General features: G+C 41.9%; 1 protein-coding gene across 3 annotated transcripts in view; it reads right to left on the bottom strand.

Moving 5' to 3' along the window:
- SUMF1 (sulfatase modifying factor 1) overlaps positions 1 to 8,193 on the bottom strand; it is a 111,322-nt gene extending 103,129 nt beyond the window's left edge. For all 3 annotated transcript variants that reach the window (XM_047746311.1, XM_047746320.1, XM_047746327.1), the window contains exon 1: positions 7,904 to 8,193. In XM_047746311.1, coding sequence (XP_047602267.1) covers positions 7,904 to 8,173 — 270 coding nt within the window. In that variant the 5' untranslated portion in view covers positions 8,174 to 8,193. The remainder of the gene's footprint in view (positions 1 to 7,903) is intronic.
- Positions 8,194 to 14,401: the final 6,208 nt, after the last annotated feature.

Here is a 14,401-nt window from a genome sequence, read left to right as displayed (position 1 = left end):
AGATAACCAACACTGAATAAGCCAAGTTTCCATTCTGGAGGCTATAGATAAAAATACCTTGCATTAGCAATGGCCACGGTCACCAAACTGTGGAAAGAACCAAAATGCCCTTCAACGGACGAATGGATAAGGAAGATGTGATCCATATACACTATGGAGTATTATGCCTCCATCAGAAAGGATGAATACCCAACTTTCGTAGCAACAAGGACGGGACTGGAAGAGATTATGCTGAGTGAAATAAGTCAAGCAGAGAGAGTCAGTTATATGGTTTCACTTATTTGTGGAGCATAACAAATAGCATGGAGGACAGGGAGATGGAGAGGAGAAGGGAGTTGAGGGAAATTGGAAGGGGAAGTGAACCATAAGGGACTATGGACTCTGAAAAACAATCTGAGGGTTTTGTAGGGGGGGGGGTGGGATATTGGGGGAACCAGATGGTGGGTATTGGAGAGGGCACGGATTGCATGGAGCACTGGGTGTGGTGCAAAAACAATGAATACTGTTACGCTGAAAATAAATTAAAAAAAAATACCTTGCATTGTTCTGAGATGATCATAATTTCCAATTTACATGAATGAAATGAAGTTTTTCTGTCCTGCAAATGTAAAATGTGTCCTAGTGAAACCCAGAGTATCAGCTGTTTCACCTACAGGACTAAAAACCAATAAAAAGAACGACTTGAATCAAGTCTTTACTGAAGTTCCAGAGTCAAACAATCCATTCCTTCTTGAAAGTTAAAACCCCCTTTGCTACACCAGTCTGTGCCATTGCCACTCAAGTCAAAAACACATAAGTCAAGGTAACTCTATTGCCATTAGAACTGTATTTGGGGGGCACCTGGGTGGCTCAGTGGGTTAAGCGTCCAACTTGTGAGTTCACCTCGGGTCATGATCTCATGGGTCACGGGATCAGCAGGGAGTCTGCTTGGGATTCTCTTTCCTTCTGCTGCTCCTCCCCCCAACACAGAGTGCTCTCGCCCCCCCCCCAAATAAATGAATAAATCTTTAAAAAAAATAGGTAGATATTTGGGCTACACACTCCAGGCAGGTACAGTTGGAATCTATTACTGGTGCCCACCCAGCCCGCCCTCCTTCCTGTTCTTGTCAGAACTGACACCCCTTTGAAAACCACATGTTCAACTCTCTACATGGCTCAGGTAGAGCTGGTGACTCTACTCCACCTCCCGTGACTCAGGCATGGCCAACTGTGGCATTCTTTTGACCAAAGAGATGTTATTAGGGATAGGCCCATGACCCAGTCAAAGTTAATCTTAAACCTCTGACTGGAGCTGGAGAAAAGGAATACTCTCTCTTCAGCTACTCCTCGGTAAAAGAGACACTGCCTGAAAATGGAGCAAAAATAGAGAAGAAAGGAAAAGCACGAGACAGACAAAAAGGAAAACCTGTCCGAGGCCCTGGAATGTGGTATTTGGGGCTGTATCTACTCTCAAACTTCCCCACTCTGAGAGCCCATAAATGTCCCCCTCCTACTTTTTTTCTGCTTAAGCCAGTTTTGTGTTTTCTTTCACTCACTACTGTGATGGTTTTGTCTTGTTTGTATGGTTTTGTTTGTTTGTATATACAAAAATGAAATATGCTTATACAAATACTTTTGTGTAGCTCTTCTCCCTTTTCCTTCTCTTCTCTCTTAAATCTAAGATAATACATCAAAGGCTCAGAAGAAAGTGGGGTGAACAAGAGAATCATCTTCTTTGGATCTGCCCATAACCTGCTGCCTTGGCTGTCTGCACAAGGCTTATCCATCTATACCATTCTCCTATTCTAGGGCCTGCAGAGACAGATGCTAATTGTAGATGGAATAGCATTAAAGTTCCTTCAAGCCCTAGGATTTATGATTCTATTAAGCCTCGGCTGCCTTACCTGTAAAGTGGGGAATAATATCTTTTACTAGATTCTTAGGAGGATGATATACAGCAAAAGAATTTTACAAAGGTTTCTTTAGAAAGTACCGGATATTCTTTGTTCCCACAGCAGTTTCTCATATTGTATCCACCAAAAAAAGGTAACAGATCATTCAAGAAATTGTTACAGAATGTCTAAATGTGTAAGACACTGGGCAAGTGTGGGGAGGGGGTGGATACAGAGATTTATAAAGTCTAAAAATGCTTCCCATGTAGAATATCAAACAACTACACATATAACAGGAAAGAAAACATGCAAGTTGCCCTCAGACAACAATAAAATGTTGTGGGAATTTAGAAGCAAGGAAAATCACTTCTTCGAGGAAAGGTTTCATGGAAGAGATGGCATTCAATTCGGTCGTGCCTTGACACTTGGGTAAGCATTACCTAATCTGAAACATTCTCAGATAGGAACTCAGGACTGAAATTACCATACAGACAGAGATGGTACATACACTTTAATCATCCCATGATTCTAAATTGCCCTTCAAGCAACTGTTTTCAAAGATCCATGGCAATCAAAACATTTTGCTACCTTGTATAAATAACCTGTGCAGAAACTGCTAGGATAATTTTCCCATTAAGAATTACATACATAGGGCGCCTGGGGTGGCTCAGTGGGTTAAGCCGCTGCCTTCGGCTCAGGTCATGATCTCAGGGTCCTGGGATCAAGTCCCGCATCGGGCTCTCTGCTCAGCAGGGAGCCTGCTTCTCTCTCTCTCTCTCTCTCTCTCTCTCTCTCTCTCTCTCTCCTGCCTCTCTGTCTACTTGTGATCTCTCTCTGTCAAATAAATAAATAAAATCTTAAAAAAAAAAAAAAGAATTACATACATAAATATATATATAAACTAGAAGGAACTTGAGTAAAATTTTAAAACATCTAAACTGTTTCCCATACAATTTTTACTGCTGTAACTTTCCAGTGAAACTGTAAATTCTTGAGGGTAAAGCCCAATGCTATTTATTTCTTTGTGTACCTCACCTTGCCAAGTGCTCATTAAATGAATTAAAATACAAAAAAAAGACTCACAGTTGAAGAGTGTTACATTAAAAAGTGTGAAAAGTGTCACCCCCCAGAAACCTTAAATTACTAACATTTCCCAGAACACATCATGCACTTGTACAATGCTTTGTTTGTGCCCATGCTATTTCCCATTCTTGGAATGTCCTTCAATCTGTCCTTCTATCCCTAGCTTCTGAAAATGTCTCCTTCAAGCCCTAGCTCTAATGTGACCTTTTCTTTGAACCACTTCCTAATTTATACAGGACAAATGAATCATTTTTTCCTCTCCAAGTGCTTTGTTCAACTCCTCCTGTAGTACCGTCACTATGGAAAAATGATCCTTATAGGTGATTGTGCATGGAGGGGAAGGGAGACAGGAGGAGAGAGAGACAGAGGAAGGAGAGAGAGGGAGGAGTAAGGAAGGGAGAGACACATACCATGAGAGAACATACGCCTACCAGAAGGTAGATGGCAAATGTCTTGAGGGTAGGGCATTTGTCTTTCTCTTCCTTATATCCAAGACATAGGACAGTGCTATAATATTTGTACACCAAATAAACATGTGTTATACTAAACTAAATAAACAGAAAACAAAAAAAAAAAAAAAAGATTTCATACAACCCCAATCCAAATCTCATAAAGTTATTTTATGGATATCAACAAACTGATTCTATGCATATATAAACAGGCAAAAGACCCAGAATGGCCAAGACAATACTCGAGGTGAAAAAAACGATGTTAGAGGACTGATGCTACAACCTGAAGAGTTACTGTAAACCTAACAGTAATCAGACAGTGTGCTGGCAAAAGAACTAAAAGATCAATGAAACAACGCAGAGAGCCCAGAAAAAGACCTCCATAAATATAATCAACTGATCTTCAACACAAGGGTGCTAAGGCAATAGAGTGGAACAAAGACCGTCTCTTCAACAAATGATGCCAAAACAAAATGGATATCCACATATTTAAAATAATAATAATAATAGACACAGACCTTCCACCCTTCACAAAAATTAACTCAAAATGGATCAGACCTAAATATAAAATGCAAAATGGTAAAACTCTTAGAAGATAACATAGGAAGAGACCCAGATGACAAGGGGTATGGTGATGACTTTTTACAAACAACATCAAAAGCAACATCCACAAAAGAAATTGCTAAACAAGGCTTAATTAAAATAAAAAATTTCTGCTCTTGAAAAGAGAAAGTCGGGGCACCTGGGTGGCTCAGTGGGTTAAAGCCTCTGCCTTCAGCTCAGGTCATGATCCCGGGGTCCTGGGATCGAGCCCCGCATCGGGCTCTCTGTTCAGCGGGGAGCCTGCTTCTTCCTCTCTCTCTCTCTGCCTGCCTCTCCACCTACTTGTGATATCTCTCTCTGTCAAATAAATAAATAAATAAAATTTAAAAAAAAGAAAAGAGAATGTCAAGAGAATGAGGAGACACGTCAGACTGAGAGAAATTTTCAGATGAGACATCTGATAAAGGACTGTTATCCAAAACAAAGAACTCTCGAAATTCAATAGTAAGAAACCAAAACAGTTTGATTTAAAATGGGCCAAAGACCTTAACATACCTCACCAAAGATACACAGATGGCAAAGATGCTCATTGTATATCAAGCAAAAAATGCAAACTAAAACAACAGTGAGATACCACTACACATCTTAGCATGGCCAAAATCTGGAACAGTGACAACAGCAAATGCTGGTGATGGTGTGGAGCAACAGGAACTCTCATACATTGCTAGTAGGAATGCAAAATGGTAAAACTGCTTTGGAAGACAGTTTTGCAGTTTACAGACAATTTTGCAGTTTCTAAAAACTGAGCATACTCTTGCCGTATGTCACAGCAATTGTGTTCCTTGGTATTTATAAAAATATCTGGTACTTATCTAAATACCCATAAGCAAATCTACATACAGGTGATGACAGCAGCTTTATTCCTATCTGCCAAAACTTAGAAACAACAGGATACCCTTCAGTAGGTGAGTAGATAAATAAACCGTGGCACATCCAGACAATGGATATTATTCAGAACTAAAAAGAAATTAGCAGGTAAGCTATTAAAAGACATGGAAGAATCTTAAGTACATATTACCAAGGAAAGAAGGGGTGCCTGGGTGGCTCAGTTGGTTAAGCGCCTGACTCTTGATTTCCACTCAGGTCATGATCTCAGGGTTGTGAGATCAACCATGCTTCAGGCTCCATGCTGAACTGGGAGTCTGCCCCTCCTCCAGCAATCACGTGTGTCTCTCTCTCCAAAATAAATAAATAAATAATTAAAAAAAAACAAAAAAAAAAAAAAAACAAAAAAAAAAAAAACAAAAAACCAGGGAAGCCTAGGTGGCTCACTGGGTTAAGCCACTGCCTTCAGCTTGGGTCATGATCTCAGGGTCCTGGGATGGATCCCGCATTGGGCTCTCTACTCAGTGGGGAGCCTGCTTCCCCCTCTCTCTCTGCCTGCCTCTCTTCCTACATGTGATATCTCTCTGTCAAATAAATAAATAAATAACCTTAAAAAAACAAACAAACAGACCAGACATCGCTAGTGGGGACCAAGGGGAGGAATGAAGAGAGGGACACAAAGGACTTTTAGGGGAATGAAAATACTATACTATATGGTATTATAATCATGGTTATACATCATTGTACACTTGTCCAAATTCATAGAATGTACACCAAGAGTGAAACTTAAGGAAAACTATGGACTCTGGTAATTATGATGCATTAATATAGACTCATCAACAGTAACAAATGTACTATTCTGGTGGAGTATATTGACAACAGTGGAGACTGTGCACTGTGTGGGGGCAGGGGTATTATGGGAGATTTCTGCACCTTCCTCTACATTTTGTTGTGAACCTAAAAATCCTCTAAAAATTAAGTCTTAAAAAAAAGAAGAAAAAAAATTTTTTTAAGATTTAAGGAAAAAAGCACTATCACTACAACCATGCACCTCTCCTGTAATATTGAACTTCTTGAATTCAGAATAGATGTCTAAGTGTCAGAATTAGACCAAAGTCATCTACACATGTACCAAAAAACTTAAAACCAAGGAAATCCTTTTATGAAGTCTTTTGTCTTGACAACAAGGCTACTTGGGGTTCAGTCATTAAGTTGAGTCCTTGAAGGCTTGTGATCTGTGTTCTCAGCAATTGCTAGTTTACAATAGCATGGGATGCCTCCAAACATTATAGAAAGTGCATTCAAGTGAAAATGAGAACAAAATAAAAACATATAAAGAAGGAAGTAAGGGAGGGAGGGAGAAAGGAAGAAAATGCAAAAACTGGTCAAAAATGACCCATACAATACCTAGTCTAGACACAAAACCACTCTGAAGAAATGGAAAAAGTGTGTATCTTATAAATGTAATTAAAAAGATACTGGCACCCACATCTCATTCTCAAATCAAAAGTTAGAGCATTTAAAATGCAGAATGTTCTGTACTGGCCAAAAGGTTCTAGGGAAAAATTTGATACAGATCAATGTGTAAATGCAATAAGACATCCACCCTGGGGACACCTGGGTGGCTCAGTTGGTTGGGCAGCTGCCTTCAACTCAGGTCATGATCCCAGCGTCCTGGGATCGAGTCCCACATCGGGCTCCTTGCTCGGCAGGGAGCCTGCTTCTCCCTCTGCCTCTGCCTGCCACTCTGTCTGCCTGTGCTCTCTCTCTCTCTCTCCAAAAAAAAAAAAAAAAAAAAAAAGACATCCACCTGTTAGTTACCAAGTAGCTAAACAAGACACAGGGCTTCCTTCTTTTGAAGGAAGGACATGATTATCCAATATCACAAAAGGTAGAAAGGAATTAAAATCATGTATGGTCAATACACACTACAAAAATAACCAGGGTTCCCACCACACAAAAGATAAACACTAACAATGCAGCACATCCTCTGAGGGTCAAGAAAAATTTTAAAGGCCAAAATTACACAAAATGGAGAAACAAAGAGAAGCCCAGCCACCAATTCCCTAACACTATACTAGAGACACAAAGTTATAGTCCTAACCCCTACCACCCTCACTCCCTATTTAGGGAAAGAAACCAGAGACAAGTATCTTTGGTAATTGTAATGTCAGAGTAAAGAGCTACTGTGGTGGTGGCATATGGAAATACTTCAGGGAAAGAAAAAGAAAGAAGTCAGGTACGGTCTGCTGGAGGACATACCTCTCACCTAAGCCCTGAATATTGTTCAGAATTAAGCCACAGGAAAGAAAAGTGGGATTAAAGAAATAAGGAAAGAATGTACTCAGTATACAAGGAGAAGCACTACTTTAGGAGTCAAACATCTTGGTTCTAGTCCCCCTAAAATTTTTTCCACAACCCTACCAATATGCAAAGTACCTGGAAAGAATGGAGTAATCATTATTACTCATGTTATTATTTATGTATGCTAACAGTTAACACATCCGTGCACTATAAAAGGCACGGATAAATAGCACTAATAAAGCAACTACAGTTGACTTGGTCCTTCCTGTGTGCTAAAGTACTAAGGACAGCAAAATAAATAGGACAAGTTCTTGCCCTCAAGAAAGTCTACTAGGAGAGTCCATCGATTAAAATACCAGAATTTTAAAGACAGAGAGACCCACTGTCCTGATTCCTTCATAGTTACGACAGGAACCCAAGACTAAGGAATCTATAGGCCCTAAAATTAAAAGCCCAAACACCTCAGGAGGAAGAGAGTGGAGTGAGGGTGGAGTGAGGAGGAAATAAGGAGTTGGAGGTAAGAAAAGGAGGGTCAACTGTTCTCAAACCAAATTCCCTAATGTGCAGGATTAAGTTGAGCCCAACAACCCGCGGATTTTGGAGGCAAAGACAGGAAAGGAACTCTTCGTCAAGTCGGATCAGCATGTGCCCAATTTGCGGCGTGGTTATAATCTTTACTTGCCTTCCTGCAAACCGCTTGCCTTGCCCATCCCACCCTGTTCAAGAACCCCGCGGACTCCACCCGCCTTCAGGAAATCAAGAGAGCACCTTGGTGGGCGCGAGCGGCCGCTCTCCCGGGACCTGGCCGGGGGCGTTCGCTTCCCGCGAGTATCGGTGCGCCGCCGCCGAGGCGCCATGGTCCCCGCGCCGCTGGGGAGTACCACAGCCGCAGGAGCCCGAGAGGGAAGCCGCGCCCGGGCCCGTACTGGCCTCTTCGTCCCCAGCCGCCTCGCGGGGCAGCAAAAGCAACGGCAGCAATAGGAGGAAACCGAGCCGGGGGCAGCACCCACCAGCTGGCCCTACTGAGGGCGCAGCCATGTTGTCCCAGGAGCCATGTGACCCGCCAGATCACGTGGCTCCGCCCTCCTTAAAGGGCCCAACCCTGGGATGATTTTTGAGGTAGCTTTGGAGTTGCTCTCTCCAATTTTTTTCTACGTACCTCTCCTTTAGAGCACCTCACCTTGGCTTCGCTGACTTTAAAACACAAAACCCTACAAAACTCAAGGACCTTCAAATGGTTGTGAGCCCCATTTTTATTTCTTGGTTGAAAAACGATAATCGAATTTGTTGAGCATTTGCTAAATGCTAGGCAATATGCTAAGCAAACACTTAAATTTTTGAAATCTCATTAAGCCTCACAAGGACCCTGTAATATTGGGTTCACCAAGAAGTTAAATGACCTGCCCAAGGTCACATAGCAAATAAATGTCAAAAACGAGATTTAAACCCAGGGAATCTAACTTAACACCTGAGTTTGGCCATTATGCTGTACTGTAAGCAATTAAATGAGCTTGCCTTAACAAGAAATAAGGGGAAGATGAACGTGTTGAAAGACTTCTCCAAAGGATACAATTAGGGAAATCCTGGGTAGAGCTGGGATAGATACAACAGTGGCCCTCAAACAGTCCCAGACTAGCGAGCATCAGCATCATCCAGAACATGTTAGAAATCCAGTACTTGGAGTGCTTCCGTGGCTCAGCGGGTTAAGCCTCTGTCTTTGGCTCAGGTCGTGATCCCAGGGTCCTGGGATTGAGCCCCACTTTTATCTCCCTGCTCAATGGGAAGTCCGCTTCTCCCTCTGCCCCTCCCCCTGCTCGTTCTTTTTTTTTCTCTCTCTCTCTCTGTCTTTCTTGCAAATAAATAAATCTTAAAAAAAAAAAAAAATGAAGTACTCAATCAGAATCTGTGAGGAGAGATACAGCAGTCTCTGTTGTTGTTGTTGTTGTTGTTGTTGTTTTAACCCGGCACCCGGTGGTAATGTTTTTTAAAAGAATCCCTATCTGCGGTGTCTGGATGGCTCAGTGGGTAAAATGACGGTCTTCTGCTCAGGTCATGATCTCAGGGTCCTGGAATCAAGCCCCACATGGGGCTCCCTGCTCAGCAGGGAGTCGTCTTCTCCCTCAACCAGTCCTCCTGCTCCTGTTCACATGCTCGCTTGCTCTCTCTCTCTCAAATAAATAAATAAAATTTTAAAAAATAATAATAATTCCTTTCTTTGAAATATATGTGTTGGAATATATATATATATGGATAAAAGATATGTTGTCAAGTCTTTGCTTCCAAAAAATGGGTGATGGGAGGGTGGGGGTGGCTAGAGATGAAACAGGATTGGCCTTGATTTGACAATTGTTGAAACTGGTTTATGGGTATCTGGGTGTTTGTTATACTATTCTCTCTACTTTATGTTTGGAATTTTAAAATAATGATATAGGGGCACCTGGGTGGCTCAGTGGGTTAAAGCCTCTGCCTTCCGCTCAAGTCATGATCCCACGGTCCTGGGATGGAGGCCCCAGTCAGACTCTCTGCTCAACGAGGAGCCTGCTTCCTCCTCTCTCTCTGCCTGCCTCTCTGCCTACTTGTGATCTCTCTCTCTGTCAAATAAATAAATAAAATATTTTTATAAATAAATAATGAATATAACAAAATCCTTTCCTCCTTGTTGACTATTTCACAGTTTTCCAAGAGTTTTCACACATTTTCTTGTTTGAGATTTTATTTTTTTTTTTTAAAGATTTTGTTTATTTTTTTGACAGAGAGAAATCACAAGTAGGCAGAGAGGCAGGCAGAGAGAGAGGAGGAAGCAGGCTCCCCACCGAGCAGAAAGCCCGATGCGGGGCTCGAACCCAGGAGCTGGGATCATGACCTGAGCCGAAGGCAGCGGCCTAACCCACTGAGCCACCCAGGCGCCCCTTGTTTGAGATTTTAACCACTTGGCAAGCAACCTACTATTATCATACCCATTTCACAGTTGGTGAAGCTAAAAGGTCATTGTTTTAACTACAATTACATATTTGCTATGGACAATTTAGACTCCAGGGTCTAGGACAAAGACAGTTATAGGTTTCTCTGCAAATGTTCAGTCTCAGCACATGCTGTGTCGGTTGCCCTTCTGAGAACTGAACACCTTAGACTCGTGATCCTACTAAGCCATTAGGGTATGACCTCCATCAAGGCAAGGATTCTGCCAATTTTCACCACTGAATCAGCAAAATTAGGCCAAAGCCTAACACATAATAAACACTCAAGTGAACACTTATTGAATTAATGGACAAATGAACTAATGGCAGTAATCATGACCTCTTTCTCTTAAAGGGAAGCAAATGGTTGAGAAAATAATATAGGTTTAAGCTTAGAAAGAGCTGTGTTTAAAGCTGTCCACTTGCAAGAGGTATGATAGAGGTAAATGACTTCATCTTTCTGACCCTCTCTTTCTTTATATGTGAAATAGGAATAATAATACCACCTTCTTAGAGATTTTATAATGATTAAATGAGTTAAAGAATGTAAAAGGCTTAGCCCAGTGCTTGGAATTGCATAATACCAACCAAAAAAACACAAAAACAAACAAACAAACAAAAACCTTTGCTATTATTAGCAATCATTATCCAAGACAAAAACTGTAGTTTCTCCAGGAAGTATCAACCTTCTCTCTCAAGCTGTTGAATAATTTCTCACAGGTCACCAATCAAGGAGTAAGTGGAAAATATTGATGAGAAATCCCTAGTTGAGGGCACTTAAGCTAGAAATTAGAGATAAACATACAATTCACCAATCAACTCTGTGTAAAAAAGGGCATTTTATCTAGAATCTCTCCCACCCTCTAGCTCCCATTTGAGGTACTTCTGGGGGTCTTCTTGCCCCTTTTATCTAATGAAGCTAGATGAAAAAACCCTCTTCTGGAAAGTGTGTCTGTTTACTAAGCAGCAAAGAAGTTACTGTGGCTACAACAGAGGGAAGATAATAAGGAAAGGAGATCAGAAAGGTAGCAGGGGACCAGATGATGGAGGATATGGTAAACTATAAGTGAAAGGCAGTGCCATTGTACAGTTTTGAGAAGACACCTCACACTTTTCCTGATAATCAGGGTCAATTTTCCTGGCAGGTTAGAGATTTCTTGCCTACTGGTCTCTGAATGCAAGGAATCTAAAGTACCCTGATGGCAGTCATGACCGTTGTTTCAGTGGGATCCTTGTCTAAAGAAAAAATTCACTCGCTTGGGGACCAGGACCTCCAACTCGGCAGAGCCCAGAGTTCTAGGGACAGGAGGAATAAAGTCCCTAGTGGGTCATTAGGAGTGATAATAAGTGAGACCACTTCTGCTACCACCGCTTGATTGCTAAAACCGTGTGTATTCTTACTACTTGGAGACACAGTGCCATGTAGACAGCTGTGTGTGTGTGTGTATACATATACTGTGTCCTTATAGATGACCCCATCTTGCAGACTGTGGCCTCCAAGCTGACAGTTTCAGCTGTGCCTTCAGTACCTCATTCCTACTCTCCATGAGGACAGCTTGCTTCTGGTTGGTGTGATATGGGATAACCACTATGTTGGTGGGAATATGTATCTGTTGATAAGGCATCCTAGAAGCTCCAGGACAGTGGTGTTGGCAGAGGCTCTTGGAGCCTAAAAGACATAACTCAGACTTTGTTTATTGCAAAGATTTTTCCATTGTCACCATTTTTCAAGGCCACCCCTGAGTATGGTTATGATGCAGTCATTATCCGTTTTCAGGTTGCATCCTTATTCTGAGCACACTCATCCAAAAACCCAGGTTGGGCTTTTTTTCCACCTGATTCTGTAGGTCATAAGAGACCTCCACATAACCCTAGATATGAGTGGAAGGAGGGGTTGTGATCATGTGCAGCTTACTTGTGTCATCAAGTCTTGCTTGGACTTGATCTTGGATGTACCATTTCCATTTCATAATGGATTGCTCTTAAGCTTGTCCAACCTTAGGACATGGTAGGTCTGGCAGAACCAGTTAAGAATGCAGTTCCAGAGCCATGATTACTTGGTAACCAATAGTTTTATCTCTACCAGGCCTTAGAAGCATGTCAATAGCTGCTTTTAAAAAGATGCATAATTGTATGAGTCAGGGTTCTCCAGAGAAACTGAACCAACAGAATGTATATATATATATATATTTATACATGGGAAAAGATTTATTATGGAGAATTGACTCACATGACTATGCAGGCAGGCAAATCCCAAGATCTGCAGGGTGAGTGGGAAGTTGGAGATCCGAGAGAACTGATGGTATACGTCTGTGTCCAAGTCCAAAGGCCTGAGAACCAGGAGAGATAATGTGTAGCTTTAATTCAAAGGCTGGCAGGCTCGAGACCCAATAATAACCAATATTTCAGTTTAAGCCTGAAAGCAGGAAAAAAGCTGATGTCTCAGTTCAAAGGCAGTCAGAGAAGATGAACTATCTCTTACTCAGGGGAGGATCGGCTCTTTCATGACAGCCAGGCCGTCAACTGATTAGATGGAACCCACCAAACACCAGGGAGAACAATTGGCTTCAGTCCTTCTACAACTTAAATGTTGATCTTATCCCAAAACACCCTCACAGAAGCACCTGGAATAATGTTTGGCTAAATATCTGGGCACCTCATGGCCCAGTCAAGGTGACAGAAAATTAACCATCACAGTCATTCTCTGTTGTGGATGACACGACTTTGTCCCAGAATCCCAGAGGCCTAGTGTTGTGATTATTTCTCTTGGGCTTGCCATCCTCTCCATCCTGCCTCTTTCCTGCTGCTGAGCTTTCTTCCACCAGCCCCACTTAAACCTGGCCTCCCAGGTTACCTGGTGTACAGGCTAGATAATAGTCCTAGTTGTGGAATATGCTGTTTCCAGAACCAGATCAGCCCTGACGTTTCCCTCTTCAGAGTAGGGGACGCATGAGGCAGCAATTTGTCTTTCACTTTGGAGAAGTGACCAGCACAGGTGTAACTGGCGAAACTACCTTTACTGAGATGGAAAGTTCCTGACTCCTCATGACTTTATCTCTGTTCTCTGGAGTGTGTGTTTCTTTCTTTTTTTTTTTTCTTTTAAGATTTTATTTATTTATTTGACAGAGAGAGAGATCACAAGTAGACAGAGAGGCAGGCAGGGAGAAAGGAGGAAGCAGGCTCCCTGCTGAGCAGAGGACCCTGAGATATGACCTGAGCTAAAAGCAGAGGCTTAACCCACTGAGTCACCCAGGCGCTCCTGGAGTGTGTGTTTCTTACAGAGACCTCTGGTGTGCTAGCCCCCTCTTGCTCATCCTGTCTGGTTAACTTAATGTCATCAGTGCTCTATTAGAACGTTGGAATTTTCTATAGGATGTCCAGATAATTTAGTCCAATTCTCTTCTAACTATATTAGGACATAGGGCATGAACATTAACAGAGGCCAAGAGTAAAGCTGTAAAGCAGGGATTGGAAAATTTCTGTGAAGGGCCAGATGACAAATATTTTAAGTTTTGTGGACTACCTATAATCTCTGTTGCATATTCTTTTTTTTATTTCATTGTTGTTGTTATTTTACGAACCTTAAAAAAATGTAAGAACTATAATCAATTCAAGGGCGGTGGGGGGGATGGGTGGGGGGGAGAGGCTATCAGCAGCTACAGGTGGAATTTGGTTCCTGCTATCAAGTGATAGTTTACTCATTCCACTTCATTTTTTTAAGCTAAAAGCTATTTTTTACATTTTAATTCAATTAATTAGCATACAGTGTATTGCTGGTTTCAGAGGTAGAGGTCAGTGATTCGTCAGTCTTAGCTAACACCCAGTACTCTTTACATCATGTTCTCTCCTTAATGCCCATCACCCAGCTACCCCAACCCTCCACCCCTCTCCCCTCCAGCAATCGTCTGTTTGTTTCCTATGATTAAGAGTCTCTTATGGGGACGCCTGGGTGGCTCAGTTGGTTAAGCCACTGCCTTCGGCTCAGGTCATGATCCCAGGGTCCTGGGATTGAGTCCTGCATCGGGCTCCTTGCTCGGTGGGGAGCCTGCTTCTCTCTCTGCCTCTGCCTGCTGCTCTGCCTGCTTGTGTTCTCCCGCGCTCGCTCGCTTTCTCTCTCTGACCAATAAATAAATAAAATCTTAAAAAAAAAAAAAAAGAGTCTCTTATGATTTGTCTCCCTCTCTGGTTTTGTCTTTTGTTTTTTTTTCCTCTCTTTCCCTATGATCCTCTGTTTTGTTTCTTAAATCCCACAATCAGTGAGATCATATACTCATTCCACTTTAATGTGAACACTTTCGGATCCTTCTTC

The sequence above is a fragment of the Lutra lutra genome, chromosome 1 (assembly GCF_902655055.1).
Source record: "Lutra lutra chromosome 1, mLutLut1.2, whole genome shotgun sequence".
Taxonomy (NCBI): Eukaryota; Metazoa; Chordata; class Mammalia; order Carnivora; family Mustelidae; genus Lutra; species Lutra lutra.
The sequence above is the reverse complement of the archived record's forward strand: the minus strand, read 5'-3'. Positions and strand labels throughout refer to the sequence as shown.